The 21,067-nt window shown below is 37.6% G+C and overlaps 1 protein-coding gene across 3 annotated transcripts; it reads left to right on the forward strand.

Moving 5' to 3' along the window:
- Nucleotides 1-355: 355 nt before the first annotated feature.
- Pldn (biogenesis of lysosomal organelles complex 1 subunit pallidin) lies at nt 356-14,452 on the forward strand. Of its 3 annotated transcripts, none has more exons than XM_083136428.1 (6): nt 356-443; nt 5,845-5,923; nt 6,454-6,567; nt 8,083-8,170; nt 10,145-10,231; nt 12,395-14,451. In XM_083136428.1, the coding sequence occupies exons 2-6, from the start codon at nt 5,847-5,849 to the stop codon at nt 12,512-12,514; spliced, it is 486 nt and encodes a 161-aa protein (XP_082992554.1). In that variant the 5' UTR covers nt 356-443; nt 5,845-5,846; the 3' UTR covers nt 12,515-14,451. The 3 variants fall into 3 exon arrangements, with proteins under 3 accessions (XP_082992554.1, XP_082992563.1, XP_082992546.1); XM_083136437.1 differs by lacking the exon at nt 356-443 and adding an exon at nt 498-647 and having other exon boundaries at nt 12,395-14,452; XM_083136420.1 differs by lacking the exon at nt 356-443 and adding an exon at nt 2,242-2,284 and having other exon boundaries at nt 12,395-14,452.
- The last annotated feature ends 6,615 nt before the right edge of the window (nt 14,453-21,067 follow it).

A 21,067-nucleotide genomic window follows, 5' to 3' on the forward strand; every position in this document is an offset into this window, starting at 1 on the left:
TATCGATAATTCAACATTTCGACTTATGGCTGTAACCACATTCCCGTTATCTACTTTTAGGGATCCCTCAACCCCTACATAAATATAAAAATAATCACTTGTGGGGAATATTGTGTAGAGTTTGAAATTTTCGCAGTGTCTGAGAATTTCTAGGAATTTTTGTCCTGAAAACTGCCCTCTTTAGCTGGAAAATGGCGAACTTTTCCTTTCTCGCGCTCCCCCAGCTTTTTATTTAAAAAAGTGAAAGTTCCTGAAATTATAAATATTTCCGTAAAAGATAATAATCACACCAATATGATCCGTTGGCCGAATATCCCTACTTGTAGAAGATAATGCCACACGTCTTTTATCTACGGCAGGAAGGAATGCATCAAAACTGATTTCACTAGTACATTCACGAGTTAACGTCTGCAAGAGTCAGATGACAAATAAAGCTACATGAGGTTAGTTTTTATTGGAGATATTTACCTATTTTTTTGTTCAGCAAAAATCCATAAGTTTGAAAGTTATAACTGAAAAAATGTTTAGTTAAAGAATAATTGAGAGAGTTCAAGTACAATTTAAAAGATAATTAAGTCTAATGCCTAGAATGAGAGTCAGCGGGGAAGTTTTATTTCGTAATTTAGAATTATGCTGATATATATCGTGTACGCTAATATAATAATAATAACTACTTATCTAAACGTAGAAAATTCGGTATGAGTTTGTTATATCGGAGACACATTAAAATCGGATATTTTGTGTTTCGCATGGTTCGGACTTACCAATTGTGTATTGCGGAACATATTTGAAGGTGCCATTAAGGTTTTCACACGATTAGAAACATTTTTTACACTAAAATAAGCAATTTCCCTAAGTGTTACGGAACACACGCCATGCTGCGAGCCCCACAAACTATTCACGGATAGCCCCAAAAACCATTCACGCATAGCCCCAAAAACAATTTGGGATCGTATAACCATCCATGAATAGCCACACTGACCATTCACAGAAGGTTAGGTTAGGCAAACATAGTTCAAAAACGGTGTGGTTACGTTTTCGCTTAAATTGAAGCAACGGAAATTGATTTCCGGCTGAAATAGATTGAGAGATGAAAGAATATACCTCAAAGAACTTCGACAATGCTACAGAAACTGATTTCCGTAAGTAGTTTCTCCTGTAAATTTGAAGAAAAGTGTCTCCGATATAACTAACTGTTACTGTAAATTCCCCATGGGAGTTTGTTTAAGTGTTTCTTTCAGCTTGTAATCCAAAATCTTCAATTAATAGATTAAACTTTAGTCTTTTAAAACTACCAAATCGAACTGTACTCAGCACTTCACGAGATCATAGTTGGAGAATTGGTGGGTCCGTGCCGAAATCTTAAACCCTCGATTTCGCAGGTGATTTTTTTTTTTTTAAGTAGATTATGTGCTGCTAATTGTGAATAATAAAATTCTGGAGCACGGAAATATTAACGACTGTGCAGCCGATTGAAGTTGCGAGGTGGTTGCTGTGTTCAAATTTGCCACCGATTCCTGGCTCTGCCTATGGGGTAATTGACCTACCGCCTTCTACCGCTACCGAGGCCCCGCCTAGCCCAAGTTCCTTTTGTTTAATTGCGATTTCATCATGGTACGAATGCAATTTTTACATGGTTCAATTTCAATTTATGTCTGTTAACACATACTGCGGAGTTTTAGCGATCACTTAACATTTTGATCAATATATGCTATCATGGTTAGGTTAGGCAGGTTAGGTTCCCTTAGCATTAAAATAAAGTCCCTAAATGCAGGTTCCGATTTACTCCCATGCTTCTACGATATTTACTGTCTGTTGTCGACTGAGAATATCTTGTCCATGAGAAGTGCGTATGGTAATTTTCAAGTTGTTTTTTCAACATAAATAACTTTTTTTCGAGTCCAAACAGCGCTCATTACTTTAAGGAAGGTTCAAATTTTGTGTGACAATGATTTCTAAAATTCTACGATAATTAGTCTTTGTGCTAGGAGAAATCATAAAACAATCGGAACCGTTACCGTTGCAAATTATCCCATCCCACAAGTCATTCAGAAAATACAACCCTCCCCTTTTCTGGCCCGCAGGTTCGAAGAGAAATGTGCACGATGTTCCACAAGATAACATATTTACACACGCTGAGGATACCGTTCAACAATATGTTGAATAATTGTCTCAAATCTCCAACCCGCCAATACGTCATACAAAGAACACATTGCAGATTATCCCATTGCACAAGTCAATCATAACAAGAAGAAAATGTATAGAACTTCAATATTAATAAAAAGTAAGTTAGTCCCTGGACTAAGGTTAAGATCTACATTAGGAATAAGGATATTAAAATAAGGCACCTGGAATGTTCTGAGCCTTTACCGGCCTGGGGCATTTCAGTGTACAGTTAATGAGATAGTTAAGTATAAATTAGATGTAGTAGCTGTCCAGGAAGTTAGGTGGCCAGGAGAAGGGAATTGTAAATCTAAAAATTATACTTTTTTCTATGGTGGTACTGAAAATCATAATTTTGGAACAGGCTTTTTCATAAATAATAGAATTATCTCTGCTCTTAAAACAGTAGAATTTATTAATGATAGGATATCATATGCTGTTTTACAGGGTAGGTGGTGTAAAATTATTTTAATAAACATACATGCACCAACGGAAGATAAAGATGATAATACTAAAGATGATTTTTATACAGAGTTAGAACAGGTCTTTGATAAATTTTCTCAGTATGATATGAAAATTCTGTTAGGTGACTGTAATGCACAGATTGGCAAAGAAGAGACATTTAAACCCACGATTGGTAAAGAAAGTCTTCATGAATTAAGTAATGATAATGGTATAAGATTGATTACTTTTGCAACCTCAAAGAATTTAATTGTGAAAAGTACCACTTTTAAACATAAGGATATCCATAAATATACCTGGTCTTCTCCAGATGGTAAAACTCATAATCAGATAGATCATATTCTCATTGATAAGAGAAGGCATAGTAGTATAATAGACGTTCGTACACATAGAGGTGCTGACTGTGCCAGTGACCATTATTTAGTAATTGCTAAATTAAGAGAAAGACTCAGTGATAAATCATAAGCAACAAAATCTAAATGTTCTAAAATTTGATACAGGAAAGTTTACTGATGAAAGAATTAAGAAAGATTACCAAATTAAACTGTCCAAATAGATTTGATGTTTTGCAGGATTTAAATGATGATGAAAATATGAATGGAACAGACGTAAATAAGAATTGGGAGCACATACGTAATGCAATAGAATCAGCAGCTGAAGAAAGTATAGGATACCATAAACCGAGAAAAAGTAAGCCATGGTTTGATAATGAATGTCATAATCTAATAGAAATAAGAAATCAGGCTAGACTTAGGTGGTTAAATAACTATGATGATACAAATCTAAACAATTATAATAGAATAAAGCGAGAAGTTAACCGCACATTTAGAAGTAAAAAAAGAGATTACTTGAAAAGCAAAATTAACGAAATTGAAACAAACAGCAAAAATAAAAATATCAGAGATTTATATAAAGGTGTAAATGAGTTTAGAAAGGGGTGGCAACCTAAAGTAAACTTGATAAAAGATAAAGACGGTGATTTTCTAGCTGACCCAAGCTATATTCTAAATAGATGGAAGAACTACTTTAATTACCTTTTAAATGTCCATGTAGGAGATAAATCAGAAGTAACTGAAGTACACACAGCAGAACCTTTAGTTCCAGAACCTAACTTGACTGAAGTTAAAGATGCTATTAAAAGGCTAAAGAATAACAAAGCACCTTCCCCAGCTGAGTTAATTAAATATGGTAGAAATTCATTAACACGTCAAATTCATAAATTAATTTGTTTAATATGGAATAAAGAAGAAATCCCTCAACAGTGGAAAGAATCCATAATTGTTCCTGTGTTTAAAAAAGGTGATAAAATGAACTGCAATAATTACCGTGGAATTTCTCTACTCTCAACAACATATAAAATATTATCTAACATTCTTTTAACAAGACTAACCACATATGCTAATAAAATTATAGGTGATTATCGATGTGGATTTAAACGTAACAGATCAACTACAGATCAATTTTTTCACATCAGACAGACACTTGAAAAAAAGTGGGAATATAATCAAAATGTCCATCAGCTATTCATTGATTTCAAAAAAGCATATGATTCGGTCAAAAGAGATAAATTATATAATATAAATATAATATAAAAAAAAATACCTTCCTCGCTATTTAGAAACACCCTTTGTTACAAGAAACTTATTTATTTGACTAAAATATTTGAAATGTTTGCAAAATCGAGAGTGTAAGATATCAGCACGGAGCCAATATTTTTATGTAACTTTCTGAAAAGGAGGAGGGTGACTTATCTTGGAAGGCACCTCATCCAATAGTATGCCTTAGAAACTGCATTCTTACAGGCAAACAAAGCTCTGCCACCTGAACTTGGGTAGGTTTTGTGTTGTCTGTTATCATTTTGAGTCTGCTTATCACATATCTACAGTAAGGTCAGATTTTTAACACTAGTGTGTTTCCATATTACAGTATAATTACCGCTACGTAAATTGTACGTACACGCAACAAATGATTTTTAACACAAACTCTACATAATAAAAATGAAATGACTATTCTTTTTTAACATTATTTTGTTTATTTTCCTCGTATTGGTGTTATTCTTCATTTTAAAATGTGTATACATTGTTCTTTTAATCATAGAATGTTTATTGATTGACAAGCTTGTACATACATTAAGAGTAAATGTGAAATGTTCAAACAATGAAAAACAAAATATAACAACAATCATAACACTGTAAATGAGGAACGAAGGTAGTTTAAAAAACATCTTAGAAGAAAATAGTGACTGCTAGTCTATATTTTTTCCCTTTAAAATATTACTACTATCCACAGTCGAATCCACAGGTCTTATGAGGTCTGCCTTCTCTTCTGTTCCCTACCCTGTGCCTTTGATGTTTCCCCACAAACCTCTGTTTCTTGGATCTCTTCACACATTTGTTGCACTAAGTCAGTTTCATCAGGAACATACTCTGGGTCATCATCGCTATCGTAATCACTGAAGTTATATTCCTCAACTTCTAAAATACTTTCTTCACTCTGTTCCTCCAGCTGATCTTCTTCACAACTCACCAACACTTCGTAGATTCTATCAGATGTCGGTAGTCTCGTACACATGTTCGGTACATGTATTACTAGCAGCATCTAAGCATGAACGATTTTTCTTGTTTTACTAGAGCTACATAAAATTGACGTACGGTGCACACCATAACAAGCAAAATCAAGATGATTAGCGCTTGCACCCTCCTTACCACAGTGCTGCCTAATGACCGAAAGACTGTTCAAGACACTACTAGATGGAGGAGTGAGTAAGTGAGAGGTTGGAGGTAGGGAAGGGAATCAAAGGCAAACCAGACGTAAATTGTGTGTATACTAGTGTTCTATGGTTAAAACAAGAAAATTGGGTATTATTGCAGTTATTGTATGCCGATAAGTCATCGTCACAAAAAGGGACATTTTAGTGTCACATTTGATCTTTGAAAAAATTGGGACAGACTAAAAGAAAGTATTGTCCCAGCTAATACAGGACATCTGGGCCACCTTAATCTACAGCCTTGGTCTTAATCGTAAGTATTGAGAATTCCAGGTCACCTCTGGAAGACAAGTTCATTGTTTTAATTCACGAGTCCTGATTTATATTTATTTCTAATGACCCTGGACCCATATTGTGTGACTTGCAAATAGTCATTGTTAAATCAGTCTAAAAATTCTCATTTAATTACACAGTTTCCTATATTAATGTTTAATGTAATTTAATTTTTTCAGCAATGGGTGATCAGACTGATATTTTATCTGCTCAGCATGTAGACAAAGGAAGTCCATGCGAGAAGGTCCCAATTAACAGGTATGCTAGCTTCGCTGTTATAGTTTCCTCCTTAAAGGAAAATTTTCAAATGATTCATACATTCATGTGCCATGGTTGCGTTTCAAAGAAGTACATTCAAACGTGTTGCAATTGAGTTGGGTGAAAAGTAGGGCTGAACCGTTACCATTTTGAACCGATACCAATGCTTGAAAATTGTAACAATTAAAAGTGGTTCAAAATATTCATTAATATTATGAGCATCAATTTACCAGAGTATTGCTTTAAATATTCAATATTAAATCAGAATATAGAAAATACCTGTTATGTAATTGCATTTTTTTTCATATAATATTGGTATATATAATCAATTCAAACTTCAAATTTTGCATATCCTGAGAACGATTAAAATGCCAGAAATATCAGTCAGTATTGGAAAACAAAATCCAACTGATATTTCCGATACTGATACATAGGTATCAGCTCAGCCCGAGTGAAATATTGTTTTTGTACTTAATCATAAAGTAGATTGGTGTTTTCGGTGCGTTCATCTGTTATTACATTTCCTGCAGCACCACAGTGAATCAAGAGCAACATAATGAAGCAGTGGACAAATTGGCTGAAGGACTTTTGTCGCTATATGAACCACACTTGAGAAAGATGAAATGCCAGCTAGGTGAACTTACGTGAGTAGGCTTATATTTCTCTCCACTTCTACACATGCACGTGCCTTTCTGATAACATAGTCCCTAACACCGTTGCCTTTAAACAAGAAGTCCTAGGTTTAATTCCCAACGGAGGCAATGCTCAATGGTTTGGATACGACTTTCAACTGTAGGTTGAATACATGGAGTTCCGCAAGATTTTTTTCCAGGAGGGAGGGGGCAAACGAGGCACATTTTCCCCCATAATAGTATTGTCCTCTCAAAAAACATTGCTTCAGTTTGAAGTTACCATGGTTGAATTCTAATTAGCTTCACTAGATATAAAGTGGTAAACAGTGGACTAGGTACAGGATGTGCATGGTAGGTGGCTGGGATTACAGGTGATGATGATTGGTAATGAGATTCGTGAAAGAGATTTTAAACTACTTTGGAGCATTTCCAAACAGTGATTTGTATTTTGGTTAATTTTCATGTGGCTTAAGACTCATTTGGACTTTTGGTCAATGCCAGTGAAGCCTTTTACGAAATTTCATCTCCTTTCGAAAAAGTGCTATGATATTCCAAATTCTAAAAAAAAACTACCTCTGCTTAGAATTCCATCTAGAGTTTTCATGTGAATCTCTGTGGGGTTTACTTTCACTGCTGTCTAGATGATTGCAATAGTTTTGTGACTACATAAGCCTATCTAGATAACAATGAAAGCAAAGTACAACACACTACCCTCGAAAAGTTTCTGAAATGTTGGTATACACAAAAAAAAGCAGTGCTTATAAACTAAACAGTTCATCATAAACCTTAAATTCAATAATTTTTATTGAAACTGAAAACACAAGGAATTGTTTTTGAACGTTGCTATAATATCTGGAGAGTCAGATTTGACACATTAATATTGAAATATCCTCCATGTGATCCCAGTTGTACATGGCATGCCATATTTGTTGGAGCATGGTGGTCCAGATTTGAACAGGAGGGAGCAGTTGTTCCCAGTTGTTTCCTGAGGGACAATACAGTTGGTTCACTTGGAGCAACTTACACAGCAAACTCTGTGCAAAATTTACATGTGAAAACAAGAACATCCAAAACTGTTGACCTTTTTTAGAGGTCATATACCATTCCCATAGTGAAAAATATTAAAAAAAGTGAAGGTATTATTTTTTTTGGGGGGGAGGATGTTCACTGCTCTAACCTGATTATGCTCCTGCAGTTTATAGATTACTCTGTTTATTTTGAATAGGCAGTGTGACATAAAATTATTATTTTCTTTGAATAAAGCATCTGTATGTGATTTCACAAAAGGGGAAGAGTAGTTTGTTTAACCAAATAATAGAATTAGCTTTGCCAGGATTCCAATGTGTGGACAGGTATACGAGATTAGACTATTGTCCCTGTTTGCAACACACATTGACATTCAGTCCTGTGATTAGTAAGCTAATTTCAATTAAAGTATAGTTGTATTAGGCAACAATTAAAGAGAAAGTAGGAACTGAAGAGAATTTGATGGATGGTTTATTTATTTATTTTTGTATATTTTACCAGCAAGAAACAAGAAACAGTAATAGAACAGCTTGAGAAGGAGAACGGGAGGTTTGTGGAGGCACAAGCTAATTACAACCTTCAAGATATGGTAAGTGTTAACATAAAAGGAAACTGACACAGTAAGACATTTAGAAATATCCCACCAACAATGATTAACAAAGTGTAAAAATAAACAAACATGGTGGTAATAGTTTATTTGAAGATGATGGGGAAGTTACCATCTTACACAGGCAGAGCCAATTGATAGGTTCAGTTTATAAAAGGTAACCAAATATATATTCTGTGTTGGCTGCCATGACTACACGATTTTGTTATATGGATGTACAAAGATAGACGAAAAGTATACATGAATACAGAGGCTGTTCAGTGTATGTTTGACCAAACGTGATTCCTTCCCCCTGCGCTCAGAATGAACTTGTACAATCTTGGTCGGGCATGTTTGTCAGTGTAGTGTGTGAGCTGTAAAAGAGTGGTTGTGTTTTCTCACTGGGCCGAAAATCCAGCCCAAACTGAGCTGCTTTTGGGAGGAGTACGTTGCGTAACTTTTCCAAGTGGTTGTGTTTTCTCGCTTGGCCGAAAATGCCGCCAAAACTGAGTCGCTTTGGCAAGGTTATATTGTATCCCTTTACGACGCAAAGTTCAGTGTGTCAATGATCAGGAAGTAGTGTAAGAGCAACGATTGTGACGTTAGTTCGACTTTATTCAAGAATGTGATCGGCAAGTATAAGGATTGCATGGCCCCAGCGTTTGTTCTGCAACAATGGGGATGAGAACACGGCCGTGCACACAAGCCACCACTAGTATGCAGGGGCAAGATGCGGTTAACAGTTTCCAAAGACATATTTAGAAGATTCACCATCTGTCTTTGTGTCGGTGGATTCTCTTGCATGGTCATTCTGCGAAGTTTCGCCTGCATACTGATGGTGGCTTGTGTGCACGGCTGTGTTCTTATCCCCATTGTTGCAGAACCGAACGCTGGGGCCTTGCAATCCTTATACTTGCCGATCACATTCTTGATTATTAAAGTCAAACTAACATCACAATTGTTGCTCTTACACTACTTCCTGATCATTGACACACTGAACTTTGCGTTGTAAAGGGCTACAACATAACGCTCCCAAAAGCGACTGTTTTGGCAGCATTTTCGGCCAAGCGAGAAAACACAAACACTTGGAAAAGTTATACAACTTTCTCCTCCCAAAAGCAGCTCAGTTTGGGCTGGATTTTGGTCCCGGTGAGAGAACACAACCACTCTTTTACAGCTCACACACTACACTGACAAATGTGCCCGATCAAGGTTGGGCGAGTTCATTCTGAGCGCAGGGGGAGGGAATCGCGTTTGGTCAAACATACGCTGAACAGCCTCTGTATGTTAATATTGTTGTGATGAGTTGTGTGTAGGTTTACACAATTAAATGAATGTTGTTATGTTAAGTGATGGCTTAATGACTTTTATTTATTATGTAATAAGTTTGTTATTGGTGATGTCATCTTGTTCCCCAATGTTTAATCAAATATGTTTTAAATGCATAGTGAATATTATCAAGGTGTTATCATTATGCATTATAACAATGGATGTATTGTTGATTTAGGTTACAATACCATTTCCCCTATCTGAAATTCAGTTTTAGAATTTGAAATGTAAAAAGGTGGTCATGTGCCTATTTACATTATGTAAAATTTTCAGAAAAATGAATTTCTATTTATCTTCATTCATGGCTCTGCAAATTATCCACATGCATGCACAATCCAAATACTCATAGAATGTGTAGCATGGTATTAATTAATCATTACTGTTGTGCGTTATGTCAATAGGTGGACCTACGATGCATGTTACATACAGCTCTGCCATTTTGAAATCACCTATGGAATTTTTAATGCAAAAGAGGTCATATGACCACTCACATTTGTGTAGAATTTCCTGAGAGCTACTGTTAAAATCCATTGTCACATTTTTTTCTATGGGAATCTCTGGTATTTACAGTCTCATAGTACTTAAATATCAACAGAGCTTGGATGATTCAGGTTCTTTTTTTAATCCAGGTTTTCATTATCATTACAGTTCACACAAGTAAAAGTCTACCAGGGTAAACTTCTAACCATTAAGAAAGATATGGCTCACATGTACGAGAGATCTTCTAAACTCAAAGTAAGACATGGTGTTTAAAAGCATTTTACATTATTTTTATTAGGTAGTGAGATTTTGATTTTCACCAATTTAGGTTACTAGTAGATTTTGTTGCATGAAGATATTTTGATATTTGGCTTCATATAATTTTAATAAAGGTGTAATAAATAATGTCACAGATTTTTTCTAGATCCTAATACTAACAAGTAATGTATACCATAAAGGAGAATCTCATAAATTCACTACTTTCTTGTGGTTGTAATGTATTTTTTTACAAATGTGTTTATTTATAAAAGATATCAAAATTTATTTGCATGATTGTAACAACCATAAAACTAGAAGAGAAATAGTTCTACATACAAGAAAAATATTTCCCCCTCGGACTTACAAGGACATTTGATTTTTCTACTAAAATTCGACATCCTAATAAATTAAATTATACTAGTGCATGTGCACTTGACAGCAAAGATAATGGCAGGAATTGCCCATCCTTCACTTTGCTTTATGACATGCAAATTTCCATTCTTTAAAAGCACCCAAGATTTAAAATATGAGAGAATAAAGATTGTGATGGACAATTTGCATATTTTCATCTTTGCTGCTGGCTGTATCATGATGAATTTGTATTGCTTTTATTGCTTTTCATCCACTTCTGGCAGAATGTTACATTATGTTGAAATGATGATTTATGACCTAAAATTGTACAAAAGATGCACTATAATTTGAAAAATATACCCTTATAACTGGACTGTCAATATCTAAATGCCGGGCCTCCCCCATGGTGCAGTGGTAGCGTCGTCGCCTTGTAATCAAGGGGCCCCGGGTTCGATACCCGGTGGAGGCACAAGTGGTTCGGATCCCACTTTAAACTGTAGGTCCAGTCCCGATTAGCCATACTGTGCATAATGTGGACTTAAAAATACCAAATCAATAGTATCTAAATGCAGAGATATTTTCACATTCGTACTATTCTTAGTTCACTTTATGGGCCCTGAGTTGCAGTAAAAAAAAAAAAAAACAAGTGAACTTGGGAGTAAGAACAAATCCACTTTGAAAATGACTGTATATTTCTTGAAAAAGCGAAAATATGCTGAATATGACCGAAAATTCATCAAAATATGCTCTATCATGTCTATCATTACTTCAAGACATTTGTGCCCCCCATTCTAGAATATTGTTCACCAATCTGGAACATGACTGGCCATTCTCATACCTGCAAGATCGACAGTGTTCTCAGCTTTTTCCTCTCCATCGTTCGATATAGAGTGCCTGCTCTGAGACACCTTCCTAAGATCTGCTTGTAAATCTGCATATTAATACTCCAGAAACTCGTAGATACATTGCAGATATGAAATTGCTATATAATATCATAAATGGAAACTTAAGATGCAGCATCCCACTCCACGAACTTTCACTCAGAGTGCCTACGCATAAAACACGGAGCAAGGAAACTTCCCACACTACAGCTCCCAGGCTCTCACTCATACAACGTTCACTATTCCATAGGCTACCGAATTAGTTCAATATAATCTCAAACCACCTAGATATATTCACTTCATATTCATTTTTTATCAGCAACATAGAAAACATTGTACATAAGTAATGCTTTTGTGAAACTGATCTATTTACCTTGGTACTTTTTTGGCTTTTTTATTTTTGTTTATTTTATGTTATGCTTTCTTTTGTGTTTTTAATCTTAGTCTATTGTTTTACTGTTGTTTCTTTCTGGTTTAAAATGGCTTCTGCTGTACTGGAAATTTCAATAAATAAATGGCAAAATATGCCCTTAAGAAGCACCCTAATTTAATTAGTTTCTTCATAATATGAATTTCTACATATTTAGGGAAAACATCACCCTTATTAAAATATATATATATGCTAAGTCATGAAAATCTTAGCCCTAGTGATTGCAATGAATGGGTCACTCACAAAGAACTGCACATGCTCTGGCCAAGACCTAAACCTGGAACCCTCAGTTGTGTGGTCACATGTTGAACAGTCGAACATACTTAACCACTAAAGTTGCTGCACAAGCTATGAAGGAATGATTTCTCGCTTTTTATTTGAAGTGTGCTCTTGGTATTACACTCATTAGTACATAAAACAATAAAATTTGCACAATATACATACATTTTTCAACCAATGTACAGTGAATGTGACTTGAGTTGTTACACTGTCTTCCAGAAAAGGGCTTTGAAACTACAGGCTCAGAAACAGAAGGAGGCGTTACAGAAGGAACAGCAAAGAGAACGAGAACTGCAAAGGGAGCAGCAGCTAATAGCAAAGCCGTCAAAGAAGAGCTAGTTGTAAACATCAACCAGTGAGAATTTCACACTGAAAAAAGGCTGTGCAAAGGCCGAGACAGTGCCATAGCCATTTGGAGACTTTATACGGGTCTGTTGTGTGTTCTTCTAAGTACGTGACGGATGTGAATTCAGTCTTACCAACATGCAGTTACGTTTCAGTTTGGTCGTTGTCATATGTGATAGGCCGAGTGGTGGATTTTGTAAATACAGTGATTAGAAGCAATTATTTCTTCTGATAATTTGGCATATTGTAAACTATAAATTGTTTATGTATGTACATACAGTGTATCTGGGTTAGAGATATCTAAAAACAAGTAAACATTGATGCATATTTTAGTCTCATATTATGCATTTCTATGAGCATTTTACAATATAAATTGTAACGCAAAATTGACAACTTTCTTAAGGCTACAGTGGGTACCAAGTACTACTGAATCCAGTAACCTGGTTCATGAGGGAATTATCCTCCTTCCAGTCCAGCATCTGGGAAAAGGTTTGGTTTAGGAAGTTTCTGATGTCATGGTATGATGGAATGGAATGTAATTTTGTGAAAAATTTGGAACTGCATTTCATTATTTTTTGGTAATTCTACTCTAAGACACATTTTGTGGGTGCATGCTTGTCACCAGGAATATTAAAAGATTCATTTTGTTTGGAGAGAGTGTGTATTTTCCTTTCAATTTTGATATCTGCCCTACTGACTACTTTTCTGAGAGGGGGGGGGGGTGGGGTGGGCAGTGTGAAAGAGAGATTAACACAAGTGACATATTTAACCCTATCTTTGCCAGTCAATTAATTCACCGTTTATGCATAGACTGACAACATGGATGTGGGTTGTGGCCCATTACTTCTTCAGTAATATAATTCTTCAGGCAATAGTTCAGTGTTGTGATGGAAGATTGTGCTAGTATGTGGACATATGCCAGTTTAAAATGTCTGAAGAAAAAACAAGATTGATCTTGCCTCAGACCTGTAATCAGGACATACTCAATAGCAACCAACCAATAACCTGTTTCAAAGAACCAGATTACATATCATCTGCAGCATTCTCTATATCCATAAAATACACACTTTTCATGGCCATAGGTTATACTTCAAGCAAAAGTGTGTTGTTCACTTTAAGATAAATAAAGATACAACAGGTGCTGGAACCTGCATATCCTGGGAAATATTCTTCAAAATAATATTCTGCAAATATGAAGCCCTCACCATAATAAAATTTGTAGAATTTTTGCATGTTCTACTTACCGCTAAATTAAGAACAGTTCTGTTCTTTGTTTCCTGATATGAGTGTGTTTAAGTGTTCCAAAGATAGAATTTTATACATGGTTTTGTTTTTACAAAACATTCTGTGAAAAGCTGATTTAGCGAGCACATCACAATGACTAATATAAATTGCACCATGGTATTTTATTTTAAGTATATAGAGCAGCGTTATCGAGAATGTGATTTCTTATGTCCAGTACTATGTAATTAGTTCATTAGGCTGAATTATAACGTGAAACTAGACTATACTTTTTTTAAGTAAATTGTTTTGTATTTTCTCACATGTATATTTTCATTGAATGAACTTTGGTAAAAAAAAAAGTAGTGTTACATACCATTATTTTAATTCTGTAAAAATTAATTTAATCAATTTGTGAAAATGCCATTTTAATCATTGATGTAATCTACTAGGTTGTTACAATACACTTCTGTGAATTTAGTTGACTCTCAGTAAGCATCTTCATAAGTTTGTATGTTGCTGCAACTGTTATTATTTTTATATACATGTAAATTGTGTTATGATTAAATGCAAAGTTGATTTTGTATAAAAGCTAAAAATGTAAATGATTTAATAACATTCTGTTATAACTACTTGGTTGCAAAATTGTTGATTTCATGATTTCAAACATTTTAATAGGAAGCTTTTGTAGTGCACAAAAAGTTTGACCTATGATTTATCGACACCCCTCTTATATATATATGATCCCCCCTCCCTTTCCAACAACCACCCCCTCGAAAGATACATCACCTCTGTTGTCAACAATGTTTCCGACAGTACATACCTCCAAAACCCTTCTTCCCACCACAATCTAACCCCAGCCCAGCACCAAGCCCTCCGGTCCCTCCGCAACAACCCAGACATCAAAATCCTCCCCGCTGATAAAGGGTCCACCACAGTAGTCATGAACTCCTCTGACTACGTGGCGTCAACTCTCCCGTCAACTCTCTGATTCATCGACCTACAAGCCCACCACGGTTGATTCATCTACCACACACCTAGACAAAATTCGGGATTTTGTCCTCTCCTGAAGGCCTATCCAATTCCACCATCTCCTCACTCATACCTGACAACCCCCGCATCCCCACTTTCTACCTCCTCCCGAAAATTCACAAACCTAACAACCCCGGGAGACCCATTGTGTCCAGCTACAATTCACCCACTGAACGCATATCAGCCTTTCTTGACTCTCACCTCCAACCCCTCGTCCAAGCCCTGCCCTCCTACCTCCGTGACACCAACCACTTCCTCAACATCGTCCAAAACTTACCATCCCTACCACCCAACACCATCCTCACAACAGTTGATGTCACATCCCTTTACACAAATATTCCCCATGCCCATGGCCTCCGTGCCACGGAATCATTCCTTAATAGCCGACCCAAACCCCACAATCCCAGCACTCACTTCCTGATACAACTAGCCAACCTTGTACTTACCTGCAACAACTTCTGCTTCGGTGACCAACATTACCTGCAGATACGTGACACAGCTATGGGTACCCGCATGGCCCCCTCTTATGCCAACCTGTTCATGGGCAGGCTGGAACAGGAATTCCTTGACTCCCAGCAACTGAAACCACTCCTCTGGCTAAGATTCATTGATGACATTTTTCTCCTCTGGACACATGGCGAACCCTCCCTCACAACATTCCTAAACCGACTAAATGAGTTCACCACCCTCAAATTCACCTGGTTCCACTCCAAAGACCAAGTGACCTTCCTCGATGTGGACATCCACATTGCGGGAGACCACTTGGAAACATCCATACATATCAAACCAACCAACCACCTCCAGTATCTCCACTACTCCAGCTCACACCCCTACCACACCAAAAAAGCCATCCCATTTTCCCTTGCCCTCAGAGGCCAGCGCCTCAACTCATCCCCCTCATCCCGCCAAAACTACAACCTACGCCTGCACCAAGCCCTAACCAACCGTGGCTACCCCTCCACCCTCATCAACAAACAAATCACTAGAGCTAACTCCCACAACCGCACCAAACAACCCAAAACCAACCCTCCAACTCTGATCACCCAATACCACCCTCACATTACGAAAATCAGACATACCCTCCACTCCCTCCTCCCCATCCTGCACAGTGATCCCGAGACCAGAGACATCTTTCGGGAAAAACCTAGGGTCGTCTTCCGTCGCCCCCCCAACCTCCAAAACATCTTGGTCCGAAACACCCCCACCCCTTCCCCCAGCCCACAGGTGCAACAAACCCAGATGCAAGACCTGCCCCATACTCATCACCTCCCCCACCCTCCTGATCCCTACAGCGGCAGGTGAGTTCACCCTTCACCCTAAGGGCACCTGCCACTCATCCAATCTAATTTACACCCTCATCTGTCAAATCTGCGGCAACTTCTACCTAGGCGAAACCTCCACCCCCTTGAATCTAAGGATAAATAATCACCGTTCCTCCACCCAAAACTCCGATTTCACAGTTGCCATCATCCACCTTTTACCCCCCCCTGCTCTGACACATCTTTCCGCAGGCGATGGGAAAGGGCCTATATAGCAGGCATGCACGCCACTATACCCCCCGGACTCAACCTAGCCAACCAGTAACTCTTTCCTCTCCTCCCCGAAACTACCCACCCACCTTACAGTAAACACTGGCTAAAGTATTTCGTGTTTCCTTTCAACTGTTTCTGGCAACACTGACCGTAGAGACGCTACGGTCAGTATTCTGTGCCTCTACTCACAGTGTCGTCGATCTTTTATCTACCTTCTTGAAAATGCGACTCAGATCGCAAAATATTGAATTATTTCTATTCGTGTGGTAAGTGTTTACTGTCTCCTTCATTATTTGTATTTATCCGCCCTTCTGGCACCATTTCTAACCCTATTCCTGTGTGTGTGTGTGTGTGTGTGTGTGTGTGTATGTGTATATATATATATATATATATATATATATAATGGATAAAAGCAAGGAGGGCCAAAAGGGCTAAGTAAAAATCAAATAAGGTAAAAGGAAACACTCACCGGACAGTAAGAAAATTCAAAATTTTCGCTAATTTATAGCATCATCGGTGTGAGAAGAAACAGAAGACGGAACCGGAAGTTGGGGTCCTGCAGAGTTGCCAGGTCCCCATTGAAGAAGAAGCGGTGCGTAGAACGAAAAAAACACTGTTTCGTCACCAGGCTCGTCGTAAACTGTGAGTGTGTAGGATGAGTTGGGCGGGAGGGTTGGGCATTACTGGGTGGCCTTGTTCAGGCCAGGTGGAGTGGTTGCACTCATGGCCGATATATAGGCCCTCTCCCATCTTTTGCGAACAGAGATGTTGGCTGGTTGGGGTAGGAGGTGGATGATCGCTACCCGGAAGCAGTCGTTGAAACTGATGTTGTGGTGGTTGGTGTGGACGGCGACAGTGAAGTCCAGGTTGTGGGTGGAGGAGCGGTGGTTATTGATGCGGAGGTTGAGGGCCGTTGATGTTTCCCCCAGGTAAAAATCACCACAGATGTTGCAGGTGAGGATGTACCTGGGGGAAACATCAACGGCCCTCAACCTCCGCATCAATAACCACCGCTCCTCCACCCACAACCTGGACTTCACTGTCGCCGTCCACACCAACCACCACAACATCAGTTTCAACGACTGCTTCCGGGTAGCGATCATCCACCTCCTACCCCAACCAGCCAACACCTCTGTTCGCAAAAGATGGGAGAGGGCCTATATATCGGCCATGAGTGCAACCACTCCACCTGGCCTGAACAAGGCCACCCAGTAATGCCCAACCCTCACCCACCCTCCCGCCCTCCCTCCCAACTCATCCTACACACTCACAGTTTACGACGAGCCTGGTGACGAAACAGTGTTTTTTTTCGTTCTACGCACCGCTTCTTCTTCAATGGGGACCTGGCAACTCTGCAGGACCCCAACTTCCGGTTCCGTCTTCTGTTTCTTCTCACACCGATGATGCTATAAATTAGCGAAAATTTTGAATTTTCTTACTGTCCGGTGAGTGTTTCCTTTTACCTTATTTGATTTTTATATATATATATATATATATTTCCGTCTTCTGTTTCTTCTCACACCGATGATGCTATAAATTAGCGAAAATTTTGAATTTTCCTACTGTCCGGTGAGTGTTTCCTTTTACCTTATTTGATTTTTACTTAGCCCTTTTGGCCCTCCTTGCTTATATATATATATATATATATATTACAAAGGCCCACTTTATGATAATTTTGGTCTAAATTTACACTTCCACCACCCTCCTCCCCAATGGGAGATTCTGGATAAATCCCTTTTTGATTACAAGGCAGAATAAAAACCTTGTTCTGTTCGCAGTCTCGTATAAGTATTTTTCTCTCAATATTGCAGTTGTACTAAATAGTTTTCAGGTTAATGTAATGTCTGCAACTTATAAATGAAAAAAAACATACAACCAGTGAATTAGTACAAAACAATCATGGAATAATTATTCTTAACTTGCCTGTTCCAGTAATTATGCTTATCAAACAATAAATTTCTCTTCTTGGTGACATTTCTGCATTTCATACAGTGCTTTTCCAAGGCAAGTATAAATTAAAATCAGCATTATCTTGAAAAAGCAACACTGAAATGTTGTTGCAATCATTTCTGTTGCCACAGTTGCTAATTATTAAAGATAAAATACAGATTTTTGTTACATGGGGCTTGCAAGGTTATTGTTAAAACCAATGTTTTGGGACCTGAAATGTCAGTTTGAACAAGAATCTTGTAAGCCACACATAGGTAAGTTCTGTATTTTATCTAATAAGAAATATAAGTTAGTTAAATATATAGGTTTTTCTTTTCTTCAAAACATTTGCATAATATATTTTGTGCATATAATTTTTTATACAGTGAAATCTGTTATACATTTTTTTCCTTCTGTCCCCCATAAAATGTATAACTGAGGAAAATGTATTATTGAAAGATATTTAAAATGATAAAATTAAGTACACAAAAAAAGAAAAGGAGTACTACATATGCACCAAAGTTTGCTGTATTGCACTGATCTGTTCTAAATCATTATTGTAAATTCACAAAATCATGATAAATATACAGTGAAGGTGGAAAGGGTGCAAGTAAGGTTTACCCACTTCATTCCTTCAGCCAATTCCCTTTCCAAAAACCATGTTGAACATTATCTCAATCTTATGTTTACTGTAACTCTCGTTTCCCCTTTTTTACATTTTCCAAATCCTGCTGATGTCAAAATTTGCCAGAAGCCTGCTCCCTATGTCAGGCAACCTCACCCTTGTTTTTGCAGCAGTCTCATTCATTCACCATGCCACCTTAATGCTGCTTTCTCTAGATTTTTAACACATTCTAAAAGTAAGATTGAGGTGTCTTTGTTCTCCCTTCCTCCACAAAATTGTATGTGGACAACTGAGAACATGGCTCAATCACTATTCACACTTCTTTACAGACGCTTTTACGTAATCCTTCCTAGTATACGGGAGATAGTTGCTTGGAAAACTTTCCTTTCTTCTTGATTGCCAGGAAAGAAGTAAGGAGAATTTGCCAACCCCAGTTATAGGGTTAGGAACAGGGGGGGGGGGGGGGGGTGTCGCTAATCTCCTATCTGCATTTAATCTGCAACTGTTGTTCAGGGCTATGCAATAATTTCATGAGGCAGCCTTCTTTTTAATGCAGCTATCTGCATAGGAAATATTGGTCGTATGTCCTTTACAAAACAATAATCCTTCCCCCTTTCTTTCGGCAACTTGGTTCGGGAATAAATACACTGCAGACCAAAGAAAAAAAATTAAAAAATGAATGCTGTAGTCCAGCCTTTCTTGTCTTCAACAAGTGCTTTATTTAGAATTGTGAAAAGAGACACGGTACTATATAAATATGGAGAAACTAGTACTCACTTTATCCGCGAAACTGTTTTTCTTCTTTGTTCTATTAATTTCAGTGGCCACTGCCACCATCCTCGGAACTCGCTGTACTGTTGCTTGGCGTGCATCTTTTGTTTGTAGTTCTCCGGCAGCCACTGCGTGCGCTGTTGCTAACTGTACGTCTGTGCCTGTGTCATTGCTATTTCCCGGTGTTAACTGTTGTAGGGGAAATTAAGTGTGGTGTGCCTGTCCGCTATTGATGTTCAGCTCATGCGGGAAGTGCATTATGGCATGAGTTTCCTTGATTTTGGTGTCTACGAGTGTGTGGGCAGTGTGTTTGACTTGTACCTTTTGAATTTTATGGCTATGGTATTTGATGTGTTTGGCAAGACCAGTAGTGGGTTGGGCTTTTTTTTGCATCCGTTAGGTGCTGTTGGATTCTTTCATTGGCATGGCAGATCCATCAGATCTGATGGATCTGCCAATGTAATGTGCATTGCACTCGCACTCTGCATTGTATACACCTGGATAATCAAGGTGGCAGAGGAAGTACCATTTGTGTTTGTTGGTTGTTGGAGGTTGATTGTGGCTGGTTAGAGTGCCTGACCTGTATTTCAGCTTTACTGCACCAAGTGGAAAGTTGTGCTTCTGTGTAGTCATGTTTCAGGGCTATTTCAGTGATGGTGGCTATCTCCTCTCGTAGATCCTCTTCTCTACAGCAGTAGTACTTTTAGCGGAGGTAAAATTTATACATTGTGTCTTCAAATAATTAGGGTTAACCACATTTGGAGGGAAGCGTGACAAAAGACCACTCTATGAGGATATGTTATGCTCGTGCCACAACTTAGGGAATAAAATATGAAATTACGGCATTCATAAATTTTGCGTATTTAAGGAATTTTAGCTTATAGTGTCAGCCTATGGATGCTGGATGGACAAAGTTTCGAAAGTAGTATGACAATAGACCATTTTATGAGGATATTTAATGCTAGTGTTGCAAGTATGAAAAGAAAAAAATATGTCGTCCGTATTTTTTGCGTAATTAAGGAATTTTGCTTTTAGTGTCAGTCCTATGGATGCTGGATGGACCAAATTTTGAAGGAAGGATGACAAAAGACCACTCTATGAGGATATATAATGCTCGTGCTGCAACTTCGAAAAAAAAAAATAAAGAAATAAAAGTACGGCATTTGGAAATTTTGAGTAATTAAGGAATTTTGCTTCTATTGTTGGCTGTATGGACCAAGCTTTGAGGGAAGCACGACAAAAGACCACACTATGAGGATATGTAATGCTTGTACAGCAACTTTGAAAAAAAATATTGAAATTACGGCATTCAGAAATTTTGCATAATTACGGAAAAATTCTAACTTTGGGCTTCACACCCCTGGACCCTTAATTCTAGGATGTTTCTTAAAAAATGTTGCTTTTTGTTCATTCTTACATTTATAATTTAAATTTTTC

Source organism: Lepisma saccharinum, chromosome 1, assembly GCF_977018435.1.
Source record: "Lepisma saccharinum chromosome 1, izLepSacc3.1, whole genome shotgun sequence".
Lineage (NCBI taxonomy): Eukaryota > Metazoa > Arthropoda > Insecta > Zygentoma > Lepismatidae > Lepisma > Lepisma saccharinum.

Bases quoted from the DNA above. Each gene is read 5' to 3' on its own strand.
- Pldn (XM_083136420.1), top strand. From the start codon at position 2,257: ATGTATAGAACTTCAATATTAATAAAAA. The intron at 2,285-5,844 runs GTAAGTTAGTCC...TAATTTTTTCAG, and splicing joins AACTTCAATATTAATAAAAA to CAATGGGTGATCAGACTGAT. The intron at 8,171-10,144 runs GTAAGTGTTAAC...TTATCATTACAG, and splicing joins ATTACAACCTTCAAGATATG to TTCACACAAGTAAAAGTCTA.